This window comes from Martes martes, assembly GCF_963455335.1.
Source record: "Martes martes genome assembly, chromosome: 9".
Classification (NCBI taxonomy): Eukaryota; Metazoa; Chordata; class Mammalia; order Carnivora; family Mustelidae; genus Martes; species Martes martes.
Window position 1 is genome coordinate 66,221,036 of NC_137896.1, and position 16,200 is coordinate 66,237,235.

The window sequence follows — 16,200 nt, forward strand, 5'->3', positions numbered from 1 at the left end:
CCAGAGTGTTGACCATACTTGCTCAGGAAGGGACTGTGAAGGGAATGATAGACCAAAAAGAAAGGCAGGCATGAACAGAGTTGGTTTTCTTTAAGAATTCAAGATGTATGAACACAGTTGACCCCTGAACAACAAAGGTGTGAAGAGCTAGGGTCCATTTATTTTTTTAATTTTTAAAAAAATTTTTAGTTTTTTTTTAAAGATTTTTATTTATTTGACAGAAAGACAGAGATAGTGAGAGAGAGAGAGAGCAGGAATGGAGAGGAGGGGGAGAAGCAGGCTCCCCACTGAGCAGGGACTGTCCCAGGACTCTGAGATCATGACCTGAGCCAAAGGCAGACGCTTAACTGACTGATCCACCCAGGTGTCCTAGGGTCCATTTATATGTGAATTTTTTCAATAAATATAGTACAGAACTATAAACATACTTTCTTTTATGATTTTCTTAATAATATTTTTTGCTAGCTTACTTAATAGTAAGAAGATAGTATACAATACCTGTAACATACAAAATAATATGTTAGTTGACTGTGTTATTGATAAAGAGTTAAGAGTAGGCTATTTGTAGTTAAATTTGGGGGATTATATGTGGATATTTTCACTGCATGGGGGGCTGGTGCTCTTAACCCCCACACTGTTCAATGGTCGACTGTATTTTTTTAGCATAGTAACTCAAATGAACTTGAATTTGAGTTCCTGTCCTCCAGAAAATGCCCCCAGCAGCCAAAGACAAGATGGGCATCTATCTACACTCCCCTGTGGCATCCAGCTGCCACCTGCCTCCTCAGACCGGTAAGCTCCTTGAGGATGAGGTCCACGTGCTTTTCCTGACTGCCTTTTGGGAGCCAGCACAGTGCTATGTGTATGGCAGAAATACATGACATATTTGTTGCAAGAATGAATGCATAATGAGTGACTACTAGAGTCTAGAGAAAGAGGTTCAGAGACCTGGGTGTGCCACTGTTATCATCAGCCCCATCTGGACATAATGAGCTTGGACTGGAGGCTCATTATCAAATGAGGCCCCTAAGTGACAATGGCAATTTATCCAGCTATTCTCCAAAATATCCCACATGTGACTGCAACTACATGAAATATAAATTACACACAGAGAAAGAAGAATGACCAGAAAGAAAAGCCAGCAGGGATAACATCTAGAAAGCGGACTCCTAAGTGGCTGTTTGTTTCTATATACTTTCTGTATTTTACTATTTTTCCACACGAAAGTCTTGAACATCTCTTACTCTTTTGCCTAACTCATCCTGTGCTCAGAACGTGCTTTCTGATCTGCCATTTAGACTCTGATATGGACTATCCTACCAGGAGGATGGTAATGTCCTGCACAGATGAATAAAGTTGGGGGCCATTTGCCTCCTATTAACGGTCTCCTTTGCATTGATGAGCACAAATATGGTACTGGCCTTGCAGTAACCACCCCAACGTGGCCCTGTGAGGTCCAGCACTTAGCAAAGCTGGGGTCCTCTGTTTACTGCAACAGCTGGGGAATCCTCCCTGCCTCCCCCACTGAAGGGTTCTTCCATGTCTTCAGAGAAAGAACAAAGAGTGTAGATGAGAGGAGGAAGGATAAGCAGGGGTGCTGAGGACAAAGTGCTTGGGTCCCTAAGGTAGAACTGTGCACCCATCTGGGACACCTCAGTAACCTAGCTTTACGGTGTGTGCCCCTGAAAGGGGTGGCAGCCCATCTGGGAGCTCTGGGTAAAGTACCTGCTACCACAAGATAATAAACAGCAGTAATAAGGCCTCTTTGGAAAACTGAATAATACTGATATTAAAACTTTTATTATCTGTTTTATATGAATTTAATTGCCTCCGGCAGCTATATTTTGGGAGCAATGAGGATGACAGAAATAATAAGAATGAATTAAACCACAAGCAGATCCAGTATCTGGGGAAGACACAGATCCAGCTTTCACTAAGGGGATTGACAGCACCAACTCTGCAATTCTGCTCTAGTCTACATGACGCAGCCCCAAGACCCCAAGGTCCCAGGCAGCAGCCACAGCCTGTCCTGATATTTGCCCCTCAAAGATCAAACACACCTTGGGAGAGCTGGTGTCAAGCAGAATGAGAGTAATTCTTCCCTTCCTCTCTCTGCACTGAAATGAAAATCACTACCCCTGCCCTCAAGTAACTGGGATTCTTTCATTCTGGAATTCATCTGGATCAGTTATTTCTGTGGCTTAGAAAATGTTAATAAATGGACAAGGAAATTCTTTTATGCTATACTTTTAAATAAAGCTGTTAACATATACTATATTGTATTTTATAAATTAAAGAAAAAAAATAAGGTCTTTATAGACCATTCCAGGCGTTTGACAATAAACAATCCTAACTCTCACAGTCTGGGCTGAGGAAGTTATAAATTATTAACGTGTCAAGCACTGCCCTCTGAAGCTTCTTTTCCAGCTCTGACCATGAACCCAAGTGTCCTGTATTTTAAGTTCCATTCAGGCAGCAAGCCCCTGAGACACATTTTCAATTCCAGGCCATGAAGGTGGACGGTGCTGATGTCAGGGTTTCACCTACACAGAGCAAACCCCCTCCTCCCTTGATATTTCAACGGGTTTTTGAAACACTCTACAATAGCTTCAATAACCTCGCTGGCAATTTGTGGAGTGGATCATCAGCTCCAGCTTGAACCTCTCCCAAAGCTCCTCCACTGATTATCCTAATGTAGCGGCGGTAGCAGCAGCAGCAGCAAAAAATCACCACTGAGCCAAGAGGCCTTGGATCACAAAGGCTCTTGGAGGGTGTTTTCTTGGCACTTCTGCCTAGAGCTGTCACCTTCACAACTTAAAGCACTATATATGTATATGTGTGTACACACACACACACACACACATTGCATTTTCACTCACTTTCCAGGAAGGAGGCAGAAAAGATAAGAATTTCTTTGAGCCTGTCTTTGCATTGCTTTCTGTGAGCTTATTTTCCCCTCATATGTGTGCACTTTCAGGGTGTGGGGTCCCTAGAAGAACGGTGTCCTACTTCCTCTGTCCCACAATGTGGTGTTTCAGTGGAGTCCTAGACTTACAGTAGCCATTCAAAACATCCTGAAAGTTTTGTTGTTGTTGTTGTTGTTTTCAAACAAAATTTGCCATGGAAAACTTCTCCTCAGGGCCTTCATCACACGCACATGTGACTCGTTTGCATAGTTTTGTTTCTGGCACACTGATTTCCATTAATAAAAGAACCCAGCAATGAAATAGTCTTCAGCTCTGCCACAAATACCCATTTCCAACAGATTGCTTGTTTCATCTCAAACACCAAAAATAAAAAGTGACAAATGTCAAAGACCTAGAAAGGTCATCTATTTTGTTTCTGCTCATTTTAAAGGACAGTTGCTTTAGAAGATTCTTACATACTGCCCCAACCTTCACACCATCTCTTTTTTGGGACAGGAAGTTAACGCCCACCCCAAGGGGGCTCCCCTTTTACCAAAGGCTTGTGACTCCAATAAATGGGATGCTTCCCCCATGAGGCTGGGCCACGTGAGTCTGATTACTAAACAGGAAAAAAAATCCTCCTGGGGGCAGGGAAGGGGGCGGGTAGGTCAGAAGGACACTAAGTGACAGGGAAGCCAGAAGCTTCATTTCTCACCAAGAAGTGGTATAGGCCGCGGGGTACCTCCATCTGTCAGAGTACCCATATCCCAGGATTCTGGAACTCACTGAGCTTCTGAGAGAAGAAATGGAAGAGGCATCTGAGTGATTCCCTGGAGGGCCCATCTCCTCTTAGGGAATAGCTGCGAGATATTTTTCCATCTTCCTGACTTCTCTGAACTGCTGCAGAATCCTATTTGGTTCCCCCTTCTTCAGTTTCTAACTCGACCAAACGTGTTAGTGGTACCATGAGGAATTCTGATTTTTAATCCCAGTTCCCCTGCAAGGCTTTCAGCCCAAGCGCTGACATACTCCGTATCGTGGGATTTGCCCACGGCCCTGCCCCTACCCCACCGCGACTTGGGCTCTTACCAGCTGCCCTGTGCGTCGACCGCGTCTCGGCCATCCGGCTGTCCCGCCTGGAGTCCGGGGGCGGCACGACCTTCGCAAGCTCGCCGGGACCGGTGTCCGGGGGCGGCAGGGGGCGACTGTGCAGCAGCGGCTTCCTGGGCAGGGGAGGCTTGGCGCTGAGCGGCTCCGAAGGCCGGGCCTTCCCCTTTCCCGGCTCGTGCGGGGACCGTGCCCCTCGAGGGGAGGGGGCCTTCGCGGCCGGACATTTCTCGTCTTTGGGGAGCAAAGCCAACCCCCCTTTTTCTAAACGGATTTCAGCGCTATATCTCTTTACCCCTCTGACTTCGACAGAGGACGCCTCCCGGTGCTTGAAGGACAGAGAGGTGGAGCGCAGCTTGACCGGGAAGGGGCCTCTGTCGTCGCCCGAGGGCGGCTCGCGGGCGGCCGGGCAGGGGTCTCCAGGGGCATCCCGGGGGGTCCGGCCCGGCCCGGCCGCTGTGTCCCCCGAGTCCCGAGAGGCACCGCTACCGCCTGCCGTCGCGGGTTTCCCGCCGTGGGGCTCGGGGGCCGGCCGCAGGTCGTCGAGCGCCGCCTCGCTCCTCCACACCAGGCTGCTCTTCAGAAGCGGCAGGCGGCCGGCCGAGGGGCCCGCGGGGCCGCCGCGCTCCAGCACGCGGGCGCCGCCCGATCGCGGCCACGCGCGGCCAGACGACACCGAGAACTTCACGGCCCGCAGCTCGCTGCCTCCCCGCTCCACCTTCCGCTCCGGCGCCAGTCTTTCGGGAGCCCCCTGTGGGGACTCCGCGGGTTCGGACCTGGGCTGCTCGGCGGGAGCGGCCTCTCCGTCCAGGGGACGCGGAGCGGGCTCCTCCGCGGGCGACTCGCAGGCGGGCGGCACGCTGGGGCCTGCGTTCACCGCCGGGGCCTTGTGCTTCAAGCAGCTCTTGGGGGCGGGTGGGCTTGGGGCGGGGGCCTCCGGAGATCCCTTCCCTGCTCCCTCGGGCTCGGGCTCGGGCTCGGGCTCGGGCTCGGGCTCGGGCACGGGCACGGGCACTTCCAGCATCAGCTCCCCCTCCTTCTGGACACTTGTGTCTGGCCCCTCTGGACCAGCGGGAGTCTCCAAGGTGGTGGCAGCGTCAGTCTCGGGAGGTGTCGTGTCCTCCTCAGGGATACAGGGAGATAACCGAATCTCCACGTCTGGGGAAGCGCAGACCACCTCCTCAGCGGGTTCCCTGGCTGGGGGACACGTGCTTTCCAGGGACAAGTCGTCCCTCTGGTTTTCCCTGTCGGGATTATGGTGTGGGGAACCTTCCAGCAGAGAGAGAGACTCGGAGCAGGGGGCCGGGCCTGACACGGGTTCGGTGACCTCGGGGGTGGCCGGGCGGCTTGAGGGGTTATCCCCAAGAAAGCTCTCCTCCTCCTCCTCAGCGCTGGCACTGAGGGCTGGGCAGTGCTGCAGGCGGGCCCGCCTAGCGCGTGGCCCCCCAGGCTGCAGCGTGGCGGCTGGCCCCCCAGGCTCTGGGCTTCTGTCCAGTACCGCATCCTGCTGTGCTGAACTGGGGCTCTCTTCTGTATTTACTCTGGGTAATGACTTCTCCTCGTATTCCTCTTCCTCTGGGGTACAGGTCAGATCACTAAGGGATTCAGACTGTGCTCGCTTGCAGGAATAAAGAGGACAAAAGACAGCATTATTATGTCGAATATTAGGAAGCCTATGACCTTTCCATTTTGTACAAGATTTAATATGGTTTAAAGGAAGCAGTGTGTCTCTTAAGCTGGCACCTAAGCAGACATTCACACATGGTGTCTCTTCTTAATCCTTCCCTTACCCATTTCTTTGGAAACTTGCCTTAGAAGTTCAGCTTTCAGCAGAACAGTGGTGGCTATGCCCTGAAAGTAAATACTGCTTAAGACTCTAGTGATTGGGGGGTGCCTGGGTGGCTTAGTGGGTTAAGCCTCTGCCTTTGGCTCAGATCATGATCTCAGGGTCCTGGGATAGAGCCCCACATCGGGCTCTCTGCTCAACAGAGAGCCTGCTTTCCCCCCCCCCCCCCCGCCTACTTGTGATCTCTCTCTCTGTCAAATAAATAAATAAAATTAAATTAAAAAAAGACTCTAGTGACTGAACTACAAAACCAGCGGACACTGCTCTAAAAAAGGAAGCAAAGGGGATCAAATAAGCTGGCAGTCTGCTGTGCTTTGCACTCCACACCTATTATTTTATTTACTCTTGATTCATCCTAGTAAGGAAGGATTATTTTCTTTTTGCACTTGAAGAACTAGGAGCTCAGAGAGGGCCACACCTTGGTCAAGATTGAGCTTATTAGTTCAGCTGAAAAGCTGGTGCTCTCTCCATGACCCTGTGCTGCCAAGAGCTAGTTTCCCAGCTCAGTGCTCTCTCTCCAGGGATGGGCCCCATGGTGAAGGGAGACTGGTTTGCCTAAAGGATGATTCTTATCACCTCAGACACAGTCAAGGGCAAACCACATCTTGTAAGGTAACATCCCAAACCATAGCTGATGGATAAAGTCCAAACATTTCAGCTTAATTAAAAGTCCTATGTTTTCCGGCCTTAAATTATTTCTCCCAATCCCTGCTCAGGTCAAGCCGGGCCCGCACTACTGAATATGCCAGCCTCTGGGCCAAGTGACTGGCCAGCTCCTCTGTCCCCACACCTCCAGGGTGTTCCGCCAGCAGCCCCCCAAGAACAGTCTCAGATTCCACTCCTATAGGAGGAAGTCTTGCCTCTTCCCTGCAGCTTATGGTGCCCCTCCTTTCCTGAAGCCCTATTGGTTTGACAATCAAACACTGCCTTGTATTTTTCTTCTGAAAAGTGTTGGAATTTAAATTTAGTCCAACTTCCTCCTTGCTGTACCCAAAGTCAGTCACTGCTCGCTTAGGAAGGAGAAGAGACCAAGGTAGTCATGAATTATTCAAAAATACTATGAGAAAGTGACCAAAAGCTTGAGGGTATTGAGGTCACTCTTTTTTAAAAAAGTTCAGGACATTAGAAAACACTTCGATCTTCTTGGAAAAAAGAAAAGTTCACGACAGTAGACCTCCTTTCCTTTATGTTAAGAAATGTGCAGGAGTGTTTGTGTTAGGTTTTTGTTGTTTGCTGGTGCTATTTTAACATTTGTTGTTTGCTGGTGCTATTTTAACATCTTCCAGCTGGCCTCTGCTTGCTAACAGAACACAGGATAACTAGGGTGTTTGCGACAATACCTTAGCTAATTCTTGCCAAGGTGCACAGCCCTATGACCCTGGATTGGAAAAAACGAAGATGAGCAAAGAAATCTACAGAAGAATTTTCAAAAGTCGCAGGTTCAAAAGGTGTCACTGGCCTTCTGCTACTACAGGAAATCACTGATGTTGAAACCTGTTTAGGATGTGGGTCGCATTTTAAAACTATCACAACCCTCGAAAAAGGAGCGGAAAGCTGAGAAGCAGGCCCAGCTAGGCATATCCCACCTTGAGCCACTGGAAGCTACAAGGAGGTGACAGTGAAGGGCTGGGCAGGATGAAGGCAGCATGGAGTGTGGACTTGGGACACTGAACAGAGGCTCTGCAGGGAGCAAAGGGGCTTCTGACTCAGCCTGGGCTAAAGCCTAGGGTCCAGCAGGAAGGCTGCACATACCTGCTCCATCTCCACCACCGCTGCCCCTCCCCTCCTCCTCTGGGCCCTGACAGCAGCTTCATACCCTGCAATCCTCTGGAGGAAGCGAGAGTGGAGGACCCACTGCTCAGCCGGCACCAAAATGGAGACAATCACGGCTGCCTGCTCATCAGCCTCCTCTCACCAGAAAGAGTGAGTTTCGGGGCAGCAACTGTGTCATCTCTGGGCAGAGGACACTGCTGAGTAGTGTCAGTCTCTAAGGCCCGGAACTCATAGTTGGTAGTTCTGTCAGCCACAACCTGGGGCTACTCATATCATTGTGCTGCTCCCACTAAAAGAGAATTAATATTCCCTGCTCCTGGCACTGCTGGAGTGGGGATGAGGACTAGCCAGGGGCAAGGTGCTGGGGTAAACCTTCAGTTCACAGGCATCTGCTTCCGGCACGTCAGAGCCCCACACAGGCCCTGCTCCTGAGAGCAGGATAAAATGCTGAGATAATAGCCAGCCTTTGTCTTTTGTGTGTTTCTCTTTCCCGACCTCTGCTTTGGTGGGGCAGAAGGATGCAGCCAAATGCACTCTTGGAAGTGTTTTTCCAAATGGTAATAAATATCATGGTCTTAATAGCCAAGGTTGGTTTGTTTTTTAACTGTGCCAAGATGGAGTTTTTAAGGCAAGAAAAGCCCGCCCCGCCCCTTTTTTTCACTAGAGCTCCAAAGATTCAGAGACTAGATGGTGTCAGGTAGAGGGTTCGCCCCCTCCACCCCATGACAGAGCTGGAAGGTGCCTGGCCAGGCTGGACAGCTGTTCTGCCCAAAGGGAGGACAGAATGTGGACGGCGGCAGGAGGGGTCTGAGGGGGAGACTCAGAGAGAGATGCCTGAGTGGGGGCAGCGGTGAAAATGGGGAGGCATAAAGAAACCTCAGATGTTATGGGGGATCAGAAAAGCGGGCAAAACTTGAACCTCGCTGTTTGGTGAAATTGGAAGGAACCCTGACCTCTGCAGAAGTCTCCAGGGTTCCAGGGGCCAGTGTGGCAGCTCAGCCTCACCCTGGGAGCAGAACAGGAATGCAGGAAAGCACCCTGATCTCCAAGAGGGGTCAGAGTACCAGGAAAATCTTCATGGTTGGGAGGAGGAACCTCACAACCAAACGGCAAAGTGTGCTATGAACACTGAAGGACAGAGGCCTCCACCTTAGGGCCCAACAGTGACACTGGTGACCACTAGCCAGACACCTCTGCCCAGTCAAAAACTGAAGGGTTTTAATCCCTACCAAGAAGGGAAAGCAAAGGAGGAGGGAGGATATGTAAATGACAGTGTTTAAATCAAGAAATGTTTACCCAGAATGCCTAAATCAGAATTTCTGTTGTTCTTTAAAAAAAAAAAAAAATGGGGTTTGAGGGCTAAGTCAAGCTGAAAGATGGCGAGGTACAGCGCTATCCAGTGGAGAGCAAGAAAGGATGCTGCATTTCCACCTGGAGTATGAGCCGGGCTTCCCTCTGCCACAAAGTCCTGGCCAGGCTGTGGCTGGCCCTTTGGTTGTGAGGTCCCTCCGCCCAACCATGAAGATTTTCCTGGTACTCTGGCCCCTCTTGGGGATCAGGGTGCTTTTTGCCATGCCAAAAGACATCCCCATGGGAATAAAGCCCAGACTTGAGGCCAGAGGGAGCTGGCTCTGTCCCTGCCCTGTGGCTCCACTCAGCATGAGGACAGGCAGGTTGGTTACTGGTTCCAGCCAAGTCCCACAGCACCAAGCTTTTAACTGTAAATGTGTTGGGTGTGCGAGCATTTGCACAAGTACCCTAGTGACCAGCTTGCACAAGGACACATTAGCCTGAGGGTAACCACAGCTCACTTCTCCAGTGTCAGTCTCCTCTAAAGTCACCCCTGCTGGCAGGCGTTTAAAAAGCACCTTCCACATGCCCAAAGGAAAACCTACTATCCCTAGCTGAGCACCTAGCTTGTCCGGGGCCTTTCATCACCCTACAATCTTGTCTCCAGGGAAGGAAGGAGAGAATGTTGGCCTGTGGGCAAGTCTTTCTCAGCACTGTCATTCTCTGTGGCCAGGCTGGCCCCACACCCTGCTCTCAGATCCTCCAGGGCTGAGACATTGTGGTAACCACCGGGCAGCAGAGAAGGCAACGATCTTATGTGGACCTTGAATGCACTATGAATCCAAAGCACCCCATGAATTAGTTCTTGGCTCTTAGAACTATGAGCCGATGACTACACAGGCAGCATGCCTGGGGGTGGGGGCACAAACCCCACACTACTAAGTAGGTCCTTGCCCAAGGCAGACGTTTGAGCTAGTGTGTCAGCTTATCTGTCATTGTTCATTCCCTCATTCATTCATCCGTTCAACAAATGTACACTAAATGCCAGCTGTGCAGCTAGCACTGCTCTAGGGGCCGGACACGGGGCTGGGCGAGGGCTCAGGAAGACTGGTAACAGGAACACCGGGGTGGCTCGGTCGGTTAAGTGTCTACCTTTGGCTCACATCATGATCCCGGGCTTCTGGGATCGAGTCTCACATTGGGCTCCTTGCTCCATGGGGAGCCTGCTTCTCCCTTTGCTTCTGTTCCCCCTGCTTGTGCTCTCTGACATATAAATAAAATCTTTAAGAACAAAAAACAAGACGACTGGCAGTAAACAAGTGAGCACACACATTTACAAACATCACTTCTGTGTGTGGCCAGGGCTACTACGAAGGAAGGGATTGTGCTGGTCGGAAGGTGGGGCTGCTTTCCACAGGGTGGTCAGGTAAGACTTTCTGGGGAGAGGACCTCCAAGCTGAGACCCACAGAAGGAGCCAACCAGGAGGAGAGTGTCTCAAGCCGTGGATACAGCAGGCATCAGGCCTGAGGCCAGAGACAGCTCTGGAGGCTACAGTGTGTTGAGAGAGAGGGAGAATAAGAGGAAGTCTGAGAGGTAGGTAGGGCCTGGTTGTTCCAGGCCTGGAAGTACGGACCTTATGCTGACCTTGCACTGCCATGGGAAGGCATGGTGGCTTCATGGGAGCTGTTGCAGAACCAATGAACAGATGGCATGTTTATGCAGGGAAGAGACCTACATGATGTACATTGAAAAAGAGGAGCAACTCCAGCTCCTGCAGATGGTCCCCCTGATCGTGGGGGTTTCTTACAAGGGGCATGTGACCCTGAGAAGAGAGAGGCCAGGGTGGGAGGGTGTGGGGGTGGGGGCGACCAGGCCTGTGTAGCCTGCCTCTGCATGTATGAAGAAGCCCCATTACCGAAGACAGCCGCCTCATTTTGCTGGACCGCTGGTTGCGAGGCTTAACCAGGAGCTTGTGCTTAGCTGCAGAGTTGTCCAGGCAGGAGGAGAATTCTGGAGGGTAATCAAAATCAGCCACGGGTGCCGTGCTGCTGTCCGAGGTGCGGGGGGAGATGCCGGCATCGCTTGCCTGCCTGGAGAAGAGCTGGTCTGGAGACTGTGGCCGGGATGAGGAAACTAAAGAGACCTTCATGGGACAAGGAGCAAGCAGGCCATGTGTTAACTTTTCAGTATGAAATGGGTCCAGCCAACATATCAGCTCCCTTCTTTTATCGCGCTCAGTCTTCCCACGCCATCTCTGGGCTTTACATGGAGGGACAGACCTACAGCCTGACTTTCAACAGGGAGGACTCTAGGGGACTTCCTTAGAAAGGAGTTTTAAATGTTGGGCCAACCCCTACAAACTTCTCACTCATTTCCATGGCCATGCAGAGAGCCTGCATCCCGGGCAGCCTCGGTGAGACAACTCTGCCTTCACCCTTGCAAGCAGGTACAGGCACTTCGGTCAAGAGCCTCTTTCTCTGATGAGACAGACCCACCTGATCTCTCTAAGAGCAGGCATGCTCCTGCCTCTGGAAGCCGAGAGTATGGCCCAGAGGTAGTTTTACAGGCTGCAGCAGCGAGGCACTGACAGTCAGCCAAGGGCAAAAGCGCTGCCAGGGAGAAAGGGGATTTTGGTAGTCACCTGGAAGAATGAGAGTAGCATGCTCTTGCCCGCCCACTGAACTTGGCCATTCCCTTCACTGAGTAAGGTCTCAGTGGGTTCTACTGCAAAGAGGTTTATCAGCACGAAGAGGCGGAGGAGGGTACCCAGTGGGCACCCATGAGCAAATGTAACCCTCACAGAAGCAGGGTGCAGAGAGAGAATCTGAGAGGTGCTGGGCTTTAGTTATAACCCTGTCCCCTGCTTCTATTCTGTATGGTGCTCAGCATTAGTGTCAAGTTTACATTTTTCTCCCAGTGTTGTTCATCTTCCACATTTTGAATGTATACACACGACAAAAGTTACCATTGTAACTGCTTCTAGCCATATGGTTCAGTGGCAGTAACGACACTCCTGTTGCTGGGCAACCATCTGCAGACTTTTTCTCTCATAAAACTGAGAGTCTGCGCCCACTAAACAACAACTCCCCATTGCCCCCTGCCCCCCAGACCCTGGCAACCACCATTCTACTACCTTCTATCTCTATGACTGTGACTACTCTAGGTACCTCACATTAAGGGGAATCATACAGGATTTGCCTTTTTTTGTCTCACTTGTTTCACTTAACATAACGTTCACCCATGTTGTAGCCTGGGTCAGACTCCCCTCCCTTTACAAGGCTGAAATATATTCCACTGTATGTAGATACCACACTTTGTTTATCTGTTCACCCATCAATGAATGATGCAATAAAGCAATGTGGTTGCTTCCACATTCTAGCTAGCGTGAATAACGTTGCTGTGGACGTGTGTGTACAAACACCTCTTCAACAACTGACTTTCAGTTCTTTCAGTTATATACCCAGAAGTGGAACTGCTGGATCATACAGGGGTTCTATTTTTAATTTTTTGAGAACCTCCATACTGTTTTTCCCACAGTGGCTGCATCATTTTGCATTCCCACCAACAACGTACAGCAGCTCCAATCTCTCCACATCCTTGCCAACACTTGTAATTTTCTACTTCTTTGATAGGAGCCATCCTGATGGGTGCAACGTGGTGTCAAGCTTACATTTTAACCTAAGCCCATAATTTTGGGCATTTCACAATGATTTAGTAAGCCCCCGTGAAGATGGTCTCCTCGGGAAGGAGGCAGCAAACAAGATGTGGGCAGTGGGCAGACTCCCAGCGGCCTGGGTACATGTTGCTCAGTTTCTTTTCCACAACCCTGGAGCCCCACACAGAGCACGTTGCAATAGCTTCTGCTAAACTAGGAGACCCTAGAAGAATGTCACTGTTAGAGAGACAAGCTGATGCAGGGACTGTCCCTGCAAGGGAACTTCCTCGGGAAAACGTATTTTCCCTCTTAACAGAAAGGTCCCTTATATATTCTCCTGCAAGTATGAAGTTTATTTCTGTCAAACGGGGGAAGACTATTACTACAATGAGGGGAAAAGGGTAATAAGCAGACATAATCTATTTTAATTCTCTTGTTTCAGCTACATGGGTTCTTACGGGAGTAAAGCAAGAAAAATTATTAAAAAAAAAAAAAAATAAACCACAGGACAAGACTCCCGGCTTCCTCTGTGCCTGTGGCTTTGGCTTCCACTGTTGTAGCTGATGACTCAGTAAGTCACCCAAGATTGGACAGGTGACACCTCTCCCAGGTGTCCTCCCTGAGGGTCACCATTAGAATGGGTGCATTCCAAAGGTCATAAAGAATCCTTCATTCCACCCTTGTCCAGAGGAACGATATGTATATACACACGGTAAAATTTGGGGTTTTGTTTTCCTGACTGTGTGGGACTTAAGAGAACAGGAAAACAGGCCAGATGAGCTGCTTCTGCAAATGCAGTGACTCCCAGGTGAGAATGATTATGCCTTCTGTGAGGACATGGGCTTTGGTCACCTTCCTATAAACACAAAGAATGAACCTTCCCTGTCTCCTCTCCACTCAGCTCCCCGGCTCGTGCACCACCTGAGCAACTGGTCCTGGGCTCAGACCCATTCCAGCCCTGGGAGGGCGGGGGGTGCAATCTGGCAATGGGCTTAACTTCACAGAAACTCTGACCACAGTCACCTCTGTCCCTGCAAAATGCCTGCACTGGCTGTCACGGCTGGTCTTTCCTGCAAGGGCGCCCAACTCTCACTTCTTAGTCTTTGTGGTCATTCCGAGAGTTCTTGGGGCCTGAAAAGACCAACGCCTTTCTGACTCAGGAGAATAACGCATCCCGTCTTTGATCAGTGCAGCAACTCTGTGAGGTAAGATAGGACAGGGCAGGAAAGGTGACCTGTGTTTTTATCTGTGGGCTGGAACCATTCCCATTTGCACTGCTTGCTTCCAATCACCTGGTTTGTCCTGAAATCTGTGCTTCTGGATGATTCTGGAAGTGAATGATTTAAAAAGTCTAGCAGGTGGCCAGCCCTTCGTTGGAGGAATGGGACTCAAACGGGAAAATGGCCTGGGGTTCACGGGCTTTTCCATGGGTGACCCTGGGTGACAGCTGCTTTATAGTGTTTGTCCTCAAACAGAGGGGCTCAGCCAACAAGGTGTGGGCTGAGGCTTGTGCACATGGGAACAGCCTGCAGACATGAAGCAGGGCCGGTGGGGCCTTTCTGGGAAGGAGGAGCCTATTGGCTTCGCATCCCCAGCTGAGGGCAGGGGAGGCAATGACCTACCAGATCTCACATAATCCTCTCCAAAACCCTCTGAGGACATGGATGCATTTCTGCTAGAGCCTATGTTGTATCTCCCCATGTGATACCTGCCCTCATCTCCCGGGACAGCTTGTCAGCTGGCCACCTTCTACCCAGTGCTTTCTACTTAATAGCAGGACACTTAGCAGATGGCTAGTTGGATGTCATTTTACCTTAAAACTCGCCAAATAAAGTTTTATTCATTGTCACCTCATATTTGGTAATGAGATTTTAAAAATAATTCTAGGCATTTCCTGAAAAACTCACTCCATCAGAAAATACAACCTTGGCAGTACCATGAGATACTTGTTACTGGAAACATTTTACCACAATAATCTTCATTAAGTTTCTCTATCACACATGTGGGTCTGCTTCAGGAGTCACAACAGGAAAAAATGAAATAGCCCACAATCCCATCCTTTGGGGATTTAGGGTACCATTATATCAAATATCACATGTTATATGAAGACATTTTAAAGGGTGCACTGTTTCCCCCTCTCAACCAGTCCATTGTGCCCAAGAAACTTTCAGGGCATTAAATATGATCACTGTGTCTTAAAAATCATGATAACAAAGATTACACAATTTTTTTTTAAGTCTTAAAGGCTCCAATTTTAGTTTCCCATTACCCAATTAATGAAATTACCCAGTTAATAAAATCTCAGAACCTTGTTTTTTCAGCAACATGACCAGGGATGCTAGAAGGATGAGGCTAGCCCTGCCCGGTGAAAGGAGCCCCCACGCAGCTAACAATGTATTCTGTGCACTGTGGTGCTTTGCAGGTTCAGCGTTGGGCTCATGCCTTAATGAATGGAACTAAAAACTACCTATTCTCCTGTATGGTCCCAGCTAAAGGCAGAGAGAGCCAGAGAACTGTGGGATGGAGTGAGGGCAAACCAGTCCATATGGCTTATAAGAGTTGTCTCTTCAGCACGTGGCCCTAAAACTTACAACATCGCATCTGTCCCTGAGGCTAGAGACGCTGATGTTCCACATCTCAGAGTACGAGATGGGTCTGCCACGTGACAATGGAGTTAGCCATCGCCTGCCAACCTTCCCATCCAGGATTTTAAGGGTTGGCTTGAAACCCATCAAATAGGCCAAATCATCCTCCTTGTCTTCTCCTCCTTCTCTTCAACGTGGGAGAACAGATGTGGGTAGCTCACTGCCTTCAGACCCTGCTCACGGAACAAGCAGGGGCAGGTTCACCTTAGAGCAGAATTCTGGAGAGAACAATTCTCTAGCCAGCTCTGAGCGAACTCCCAACCCTGGGGCTTACTTACGTGTAGCTATACCACAGTCCTTCCTCTGGCTTTCATTAGTGATGCTCAGGGGACCCACAACCGCACCCAAGTTAGATAAATATTCTTTCCCCTGCCTTTGCCAGGGGGCTTCTTGTTGTCCAAGCTGAAGTGACTGCTGACGTATTACAGAGTGGCTCAGAATCTACAAGACAGTGGTTCACGATGAGTCCCCGAGATTCCCAGTGAACAGCCCTTCACTAGGGCACAAGCCAGAGCTCCAAGAATGCATCGGGCAGGGGAGTGGCTATAAAACATGGACTCTGGCCTTTGTTTTTCAAGTGTGAGCGAAACACATATAACTCCAATTCTACCCACCCCTCAGCAGGGCTGGTCTAAAGGGAAAATGATCATTTATGTACAAGCACAGCCTATGGGCTTAAGATGGCAGCACCACGAGCGGGGTGACTTCCTCAGGGCGCAATTCTTCATCCTGTTTCCTAATGGGGAAGGGTGTTATCCACAATCAGCTCCCCTGCCCTGCTGAGGTCATAGATACCCCTCCTGCTTGTCAAACTTCCCCTGTTGCCCTGTTTTCCAACAGCACACTACCGCATTCTAGCCCTAGACCAACAGGTTCTTATGGTCCTAAACTAAGATCAGAGAGTCCAGATTAAGTCACGTATGTTCACCACTCCCTCTCCCTCCAGCCAGATGTCATGACAACAGAAAACACACATA

At 49.9% G+C, this 16,200-nt stretch overlaps 1 protein-coding gene across 1 annotated transcript in view; it reads right to left on the reverse strand.

Moving 5' to 3' along the window:
• Nucleotides 1-16,200, reverse strand: part of CRACDL (CRACD like) — a 130,377-nt gene that overhangs the window by 20,175 nt on the left and 94,002 nt on the right. The window contains exons 6-7 of the mRNA XM_080814501.1: nucleotides 10,839-11,066; nucleotides 3,996-5,631 (exon numbers count right to left, since the gene is read on the reverse strand). Coding sequence (XP_080670627.1) covers nucleotides 3,996-5,631; nucleotides 10,839-11,066 — 1,864 coding nt within the window. The remainder of the gene's footprint in view (nucleotides 1-3,995; nucleotides 5,632-10,838; nucleotides 11,067-16,200) is intronic.